This window comes from Chiloscyllium plagiosum, unplaced genomic scaffold (assembly GCF_004010195.1).
Source record: "Chiloscyllium plagiosum isolate BGI_BamShark_2017 unplaced genomic scaffold, ASM401019v2 scaf_690, whole genome shotgun sequence".
NCBI classification, from domain to species: Eukaryota; Metazoa; Chordata; class Chondrichthyes; order Orectolobiformes; family Hemiscylliidae; genus Chiloscyllium; species Chiloscyllium plagiosum.
In genome coordinates this window covers 7,844-16,333 of record NW_025211535.1, presented here as the reverse complement: position 1 = coordinate 16,333, position 8,490 = coordinate 7,844, and the positions used below count along the sequence as shown (strand labels likewise).

At 43.6% G+C, this 8,490-nt stretch overlaps 1 protein-coding gene across 1 annotated transcript; it reads left to right on the top strand.

Annotated features, from left to right (window-relative positions):
- Positions 1-31: 31 nt before the first annotated feature.
- Positions 32-4,069, top strand: LOC122547066 (zona pellucida sperm-binding protein 4-like). Its single transcript, XM_043685650.1, has 7 exons — positions 32-135; positions 215-348; positions 443-632; positions 1,395-1,542; positions 1,659-1,731; positions 3,692-3,799; positions 3,883-4,069. The coding sequence occupies exons 1-7, from the start codon at positions 65-67 to the stop codon at positions 4,020-4,022; spliced, it is 864 nt and encodes a 287-aa protein (XP_043541585.1). The 5' UTR covers positions 32-64; the 3' UTR covers positions 4,023-4,069.
- Positions 4,070-8,490: the final 4,421 nt, after the last annotated feature.

Genomic DNA, 8,490 nt, shown 5'->3' with positions numbered 1-8,490 from the left:
GGGCCAGCTCCCTATTAAACAGTGTCTTCCCTTGCAGGAGGAGAATGGGAGCTTTGTGTATGAAATGGATGTCTTGGGGAAGAGGATGATTCAGACGGGGCCACTGGGCTCAATAACCCGGGACAGCACCTTCAGGTGAGGGCAGTGGGATTTGTTGGTATGGAGAGGGAAGTGTTACTGACTGCAACTCCACCACCTATTTCTGTCTCAACAGCCTGCACATCCAGTGCAAGTACAAGGGGGAGCATGAGGCAGGCTTACAAATCAATGTCTCAGTTTACACCCTGCCTCCACCACTAGCTGCTTCTGAAGATGGGATCCTGAGGCTGGAGCTGCGAATAGCAACAGGTAGTGCTGCCCTGGTAATAGGAGCACTGGGAATTGTATCCCTTCAGGAGTAACTGTTTTGGTTTGTTCTCCTTCTTTTATTTTTGTCTGTTAGATGGCAGCTACAGCTGGTGGTACAGGGACAGTGACTACCCCATTCAGAGAATCCTTCAGGAGTCGGTGTTTGTTGAGGTTCGTGTGAAGGATCGCACTGACCCAATGATAGTCCTGAGATTGCGTGACTGCTGGGCAACCCCTGTGCCAGCCCCTGACCATGAGGTGCAGTGGAGTCTCCTGGTGGATGGGTAAGTAAATGGATAGGGTAATGCCTTTAGTTCATCAGACCATGATGATCAGCTGTTCCTGCCATGATTATGGATAAATGTTTCCATGGCCTTGGATCAATTGCTTTGAATTTGTTTGACTCCATCTCTAGGTTCTCAATCAAACCTCATATCAGCCCACCTGATTGTTGCTGAAATACTGAACTCCATTAACTTCCCACTGCAAATTAGTACAGGTGATCTTCCACAGATGTACACCACTCAACATGCTGTTTTCTCCTGTAATAAGTCCAATACAATAAGTGCTAGAGAAACACAGGATTTCTGGTTAGATGCTATGTAGTCCTTGTATTAATCCACTTTGTCCATGTTATACCCACTTTTCTGTGAACAGATGCCTCTCCTCTTCAGATCAAGTAGTAACTATATACCACAGCCACAAATGGCCCTGTTTAACCTGTTAACATGGCTAAACCTGCACTAAGGACAAGTTGAAATAATTAAGATCCAAATGATCTTTCCAACTGAAGTGTGCATCAGGGCACGTATTTTGACAATACCACCATTAGACCAATTCTAATTAAGCTATCAAGTTAGAATCTGTTTGTAGTGAGTCTACAATGTTTTTCTTTAACCTGGAGGAACCAACTGGGTTGGAACAAGGGTGAACAGGGAAATATCTCCAACTTTCACTCTAGCCTTGATTACTGCTGCCATAAATGGCCAAGGTATTATTGCAGTGGATCAATCACTCCTGTCAGTGACTACACCATCCTGTTTCAGGTGTCCCTATGAAGGTGATGACTATCTGACCCTCCTACACCCAGTAGCAGGCTCTTCTGGCCTGCAGTTCCCAACCCATCACAAGCGGTTTGAAGTGAAGACATTTGTTTTCTTGGATGGAGTGTCTGAGCAGCCCCTCTCTGGACAGGTAACCAAATGGAAGGAATGAAGCCAAGCTCATGAAATCCTCTTGCTGTGTCTCTGTGCTACAACCTGGGCTATTGATCTCCAGGAAGCTCCTCTCACGTATCTCCTCCTTTCTAGGTTTACTTGCACTGCAGTGCTGAGGTTTGCTCTCCCTCTGGTCAGGATGACTGTACACCCATGTGTGGTCCAAGTGAGTTCCTCTTTTGTGGGAGGCAAAGAGTATTTAAGTCTCTTGAATGTAATGAGTCATATGAATAAAGGAGAATTGGCAGATGTCATGTTTACTGAAGCATTTAAAAGTTACAAAACCACTTCCCAGTGCAGATGTATAACATGAAGTAAGGGGGTTAGCTCTCTTCTGAAACAGAAGGCATGAATTGGTCATCTGAGCTAGCACAAAGTGAATGTTGGGATTCAGTTCATTAAGTCCTTTTTGGCTCCTCCACTTCATGTGACTGTGCAATAGCTAAACTTGATTGCAGAGATGGGTAAAGGTTTGAAAAGAGAAATAGATGCTAATGTCACTGACCTAGCAATACACCACTCCAGGGTAAATATTCTGGGGATCTGAGTCAAATCTTCCCCCTGTAGGTAACTTGAATTCCAGAAGTCTCTCGATTTAAAGCTAGTTAAATGGTGACCGTGTAACTGATGTCAGCCTTTTCAAAAACTTCCTTTCAGGAAGTCTCCTGTCCTTGCTGGGTCTGACCTTCATTTGACTACTCCAGAGCCACTGCCAAGTGGCTGGATTTTAATTGCCCTCCAGATGGGTCAGAATTTTGGCTGGACTAGTTAAAGGCATGTAACATCAAGTGGGCAAGAGTTCTTGTAGCTCAAACAATGAGCTTTTCCACTTTAGCAGGAAGACAAGAACAGTATTGAGGGGAAATAACAGCAGTAAAAGACTCTCTCCATATATGGATCATAGTTTGTTCCCAAATGACTGCACCTAGGAGGCTTCCCAACAGTTCCTTCAAGCACCAGTGAGATGACATTCTAAACTACAGTCTGGGTCAATGCCTTTCTCAATACTCCCATAGAAACCCATTTCAGAAGGTTTGTATTGACTGCTGGAATGATGGGTGATCATAGTGGTGCTGAGGGGTCAGATAAAGTGACTGCTGAAGGATGATCTCTGGTTAGAGCTAGGCTCACTCTATCAAATAAGTGATCCACTGAAGATTCAGGCCCCCTTGGTTAAACTGTTGCAATTCAATAGCAGGCCCACTAAGGCAGACTTTAGGCATGATTGATAGATTGAGGGGTGGACAATGCTTTGCAGCAGTTCAAGAAGGTTGCTCACCATCTTTGGGCAACTAGGGATTGACAATAAATGAGCATTAATGGCTGGGCCATGTCCCACAAGTGAATGGAGTCAAGAACCCAATCTGATCTACCACCAAATGGTAGAATAAGTTGAGGGGCTGCATGTCCTCCTGGTCACACTGACTTGAAGCCATCTGCTTCAGATTTGGAGTAACTTGCTTGTTGAAGGAATTTCTGCTGGCCTGTCTGAGGCTTGATCCCTCCTGTACAGACAGTGAAAGGGGTTTTTGTCAATAGGAACTGAATCCATGTCTGAAGCACTAACTTGTCCCCCTCAATGCCAATAAGAAAACAGGCCTGGATTTAATGGCCACAGAATCATGGCCCTTCTCTGAAGAACCAGAGATATAACAATCCACAGCTGTATGTGAGGGAATAGTTGTTTTGAGCCAGCATTGGGAATGCTTGCTTTGATTGCTTGTCACAAACCTCCAGGTGAGACCAACAGCAATATTGAGCTTCCTTCCTGGCACTTCCCATTCCCAAATAAACCACTGTTAACAATAACTGAGTATACTTTTCACTGACCAGTGAAATAGTTGCATAAAAGGGGTTCTTTCCAACTTCAATCGTTTGAATCATCAGTGTCCAGTGCAGCCTGAGTGAAAGCAGTGACTACCAAGTATGAGTGTTTCAGTTTACACTAAAACATCAGAATTGGGGGAGGGGGGGGGGGGTAGGTAAGCATTTGCTAACTGCTACCTGTTGCAGAGCAGGATGAAGTACAGATGGTTCTCCACATAGTAAACACTTCTGATCTTAGAGCAAGCTCTCACTAACTCCCCTAGCTTGGGTCAGAACTATCTAATCTTTGTCTCCAACAGGGCAGCGCAGGAGTACCCATCCCCATGAGGGGACAGTGGTGAGTGCACCTGGCCCAATCCTCCTGGGAGGGAGCGGTTACACTGCAAAGAAACAACTTGAAGCAAATGGTGAGTGAAACCTCTGCAATAGGTCACCTGTGACCTCCAGCAAAAGAAACCATCCTCTGATCTCTCCTTTTCTCACTCCATAGATGTTGCTGGGACCCCTTGGGTTCTGCATGGAGCAGCTATTGGCCTCCTGATGGTGTCTCTATCCCTGCTGGTAGTGATGGTTGCAGTGTACATGAAGAGAGCAAGAGCTGCTGCTGTTTCTCCATGTGGTGAATTGTAAGCCCTGAACAGAAATAAACCAGATGGGGAAATGTGTTCTGAGTCCTTGAACTGTCAGAGCAAATATCAGCAAATTCTGTTGCTGGTGAGGGATTGATGGGAACTGTAGCTATGTCGTTAGATCCAATCCAGAATCCACCAAACACCAGACCACTTCAGTCAGCTTGGTTCAGTTACTTGAACTGATTTTTGGAATCTTCCAAAGCAAACTGAACCAATCAAATAGTTTGGCCTCCATTGGAACCAGAGTAGTGTTCTGACCTGCTTAGCCACTGAATACAAAGGTTGATAATGCTCCCCTTGAATATCATTCCTATTTACCCTGAAATGTTTTCATCCACTACTTACTTGGATGACTAATATTGAAGGCAGGTGTGGATGGATTTTGACTAACTCATCAGGGAATGTTCTAGAGATCCTAAATTAGGGAGGGGAAATTTAGGTTTAAATGGCAAGCCCCAATTTGAAATCTCCACCCAAGAGGGAACATCTCCTCAGTCAACTAGACAATACACACCCAATTTCATTGAGATTCCATGCTATTAAATGCATGTCCAGCGTTTCCTCATAACACTCCATATCAGGGTTTGATCTTAAACCTCTAGCTGCCCTAATTCTTCCCCACAGGATAATACCTAGATGTGCTTATCGGTCTTCCAGCCTGTAGTTTTTTTGTTCCTTCCCAATTAATTTCCTTCTGAATTATTTGCATATTTAAAACTCAGCGTTTCCTCATAACACTCCATATCAGGGTTTGATCTTAAACCTCTAGCTGCCCTAATTCTTCCCCACAGGATAATACCTAGATGTGCTTATCGGTCTTCCAGCCTGTAGTTTTTGCTTCCTTCCAGATTAATTCCTTCTGAATTAGTTGCATATATTAAACTCTCAAATGAAGGCTATTTCAGAAATTAAAACCAATTCCTCTACATCTCCAGAAGGTGAAGGCTCTCAGGACCTGGACACTTCCCAGCCTGTAGCTATGTTTGCTCATCTTTGCATTTTTCTCCTTACTACCACTTCCTAGTTTAAATCCATTCTAGGATGTCTCACTGGATCCTGAGATCTACAAAGTACTCATCATCCAGTCTCCAGATCATTCCTGATGAGGTATGAGACAAAGGAAACTTGTTGCTATCTTGTTTGGTACCCTCTAATCTCCACTCAGTCCAAACCTGATTGCTATGTACCTTTGCACACTATTTTTCTCCTTGCGCATCTTTCCCTTCAAAGTGTGGATCCAGCACACTTGTCATCCTAGGATGGCTTACATTGGATATTTTAAATGTCTGCCACAGCACTTTATTGATCTGTCCTGAATTTATCAACCCAGCTTCTATACATGTATTGGCCCTTTAGCATGAGTAGCCATTAAGCTCATGCATAATACCATGACCACTACAAAGGAGCAGCAGGAATGGTCTTTCCCAATGGCTCCATGCCCAGTCTAGTATACAGCCTGCTCACTAGTTTTCAATGCATCCTATTTTAATATGAAAGTTAGTTCAGTTATGCTGAGGCTTCAAGTTGGGTGCCCATTACTTTTTCTACATTCCAGGCTTGGTGTAAAGTCACCTCCATCATCCTTGCGCCTTAAATAATCATCCCTTTATGCTTCACCTTACCACAAGGTCCACTAGAGGGGCACTGTACACTACTCTCATATGTAACTTGTCTCTATTACATAATTATCCCCATCCTGGTTTACAGCTATTTACTACCGCTGCCAAATCAACGAATACCAACTTCTACCTTTTTTCTAGCTTTGCCTTATGTTTGGGAGCTGTATTGAGTCCTAATCAAAACAGTTACCATTTCCTACATTATTTTGTGGACTTCAAATCATGGACTTCAGTCAAGTGTTTGACAAGGTTCCTCATGCTTGACTGTTTAGATTCCCTGGAATAGAGCAAACTAGCCAATTGGATAAAACTCAAGATTCCTGAAGGGCTTATGCCTGAAACGTCAATTCTCCTGTTCCCTGGATGCTGCCTGACCTGCTGCACTTCCAGCAACACATTTTCAGCTCTACTCTGACACTAATACAGTAGTAGAGGGTTACTCCAGACTGGAGACCTGTGACCAGTGGTGTGCCATGAGGATCTTTGCTGGGTCCACTGCTTTTTGTATTTAAATGATTTGGATGTGAACATAAGTTTGCACATGACCTCTCAATTGGAGGTGTAGTGGATAGTGTAGGTTACCTCAGAACAAGATCTTGATCAGATGAGTCTAGGAATGACATGGAGTTTTAAATGAGGTGCTGCATTTTTATACTTGGAAAGGCAAATCCATGTAAGACTTGTATACCTTAATGGTAAGGTCTTCAGCAGTGTTGCTGAACAAAGGGACCTGAAGTCCCAGGTAGACAGGATAGTGAAGGTGTTTGGTATGCTTTACTTAATGGTCAGAGCATTGAGTTGGGATGTCCTGTCTGTACAGGACACTGGTTAGGTCACTTCTGGAATATTGGTTCATTCTGGTCTCATTACAAAACTTGAAATGGTTCAGAAGATTAACAAGGATGTTGCCAGGGTTGGAGGAAATTTCTATAAAGAGAAGCTAAATAGGCTGGGGCTGTTTTTCCCCTGGAGTCAGTCTGAGGGGTGACTTCATAAAGGCTTAAAATTGAGGGGCATGGATAGGATAAGTAGTCTTTTCCCTGGGGTGGGGAGTCGGAGGGCATAAGATTAAAAGGCACTTAAATCTTACCCTAATGAGCAACATCATGCTGAGGGTGTGTATGGCCAAGTGTCAGAGGATATGGTGGAGACTGGTACAATTGCAGCCTTTAGAAGCCATCTTGGATGGGTACATGAATAGGAAGGGTTTAAAGGGATATGGGTTAAGATTATTTTACCACATCTGGTTGGCATGGAGTTGGACCAAAAGGTCTTTGTGCTGTACATCTGACTCTGACCTGCAATCACCAGTTTCCATGCAGAAGATAGCTACTCCATTACAGCCATGTCTTAGTGATATGCATGGTTTCAGAGCTGGGTCACTTTCCACCAAATATCCTGAATCTGTAGATGTCCTGGTTTTGGATCTCAAGCATTAAGTTGGCTGTCATCAATTGATTTTCCCTCTGGTTATACTAGCGCACAGCAATCCTGCCATGGCACTTAATCTGAATTTGCATCTATCATTGGGAATGCCATTGTTGGGGGGGAAAACACCAGTCTGAGTCAGAATCAGGGCTCAATGACTGGTATTTCCTTGTGCAATAAACTGAGCTCTGGGGAGACACTAAGTGGTTAGCTGCAAGTCTTCTGTCAACCCAGAGCACATGTCAAACTTTTTTATACATCTTGTGAGACAAGATGTATAAAAGTTTACTGACTTGTAACATGGTTTGTTTATGGTAATCCTTGCAGAATCATAGTTTCAATAGTCTTTATCAGTTTCAGTGTAGGCATGGAAATCCATTATAGTAATGGGTGCTCTTCACTTCCTGAAAAGGACTATACTTTAGCCCTGGCTATTAGCATTTTGTATTGAGTCTGTATCAAACTCTTAGCATTTCTATAAGAGGTGTTGGCTGGGCCCAGACACTTTGGGCAGTGTTCATTATTCATGTGTATTTCCTTTCCCCCACCCTCACACACACACACTTTTACACTCAATCCAGTTGATGAGTTTATTGTGCTGGTGTTCTGGCCCCAGACGCTGTCCATATGTGCTCTGCTGTTTCTCTCCATATTATAATCCAGTGGCCATCTTGTGTCTAATGTGCCTAGTGTCACCCTGCCCCATGCCATCTCCCTGTTCACCATAATCCAGCTGTAGATCTGGTTAGGATGATCCTTCTATGTAGGTGACAACAGCTGCCATCCATGCTGCTGTCAAGGCACCAATGTTACCTACCAGGTGAATGGGGATAGTTTATGCCAATGATGTCAGGTCACAATCCCTCATCACCTGCTGACATTTTTATTTCAAAAATATACTTATTCATAAAATTGATCTGTACAATTGGTGCCATTCATAGGTGCACCTTGCATTTCTGTACACAGATTGGAATTAATCATTCATTATATACCGGTCTTTTGCTTGTATATCTCAAGGTCATATTTGCCATGAGATTGTCCAAAAGCAGAATGTATAACTGGGCTCATAGTGAATCATGCAACAGTTCTTGCTATTGTCGGCAAAAACCACTGTCTGGTTGTTGTCCCCTCAGCCTTTTGTGGCAAGGCTACCATGCTAAATATAGCAGGCATGAGATTCTACCTGTATGATCAGATCCCAGCATGAGGTTCTCCACCTAATGAGTGTCAGGCAGGCTCTTTCCAAATTACTGAAGCTCCAGGTGCAGACAGATGAACCTTATCTACTCGCCAATGGGCTGAGAAGTGGCAGATGGAGTTTAATTCAGAAAATGCGAGGTTGCTGCATTTGGGAAAGCAAATCTTAGCAGGACTTATACACTTAATGGTAAGGTCCTAGGGAGTGTTGCTGAACAAAGA

Excerpts from the sequence above, each read along its gene's own strand:
- LOC122547066 (XM_043685650.1), top strand. The coding sequence starts at position 65 with ATGGATGTCTTGGGGAAGAGGATGATTCAGACGGGGCCACTGGGCTCA. Across the intron at positions 633-1,394 it reads TGGAGTCTCCTGGTGGATGG|GTGTCCCTATGAAGGTGATG; the intron begins GTAAGTAAATGG and ends ATCCTGTTTCAG. Across the intron at positions 1,543-1,658 it reads AGCAGCCCCTCTCTGGACAG|GTTTACTTGCACTGCAGTGC; the intron begins GTAACCAAATGG and ends CCTCCTTTCTAG.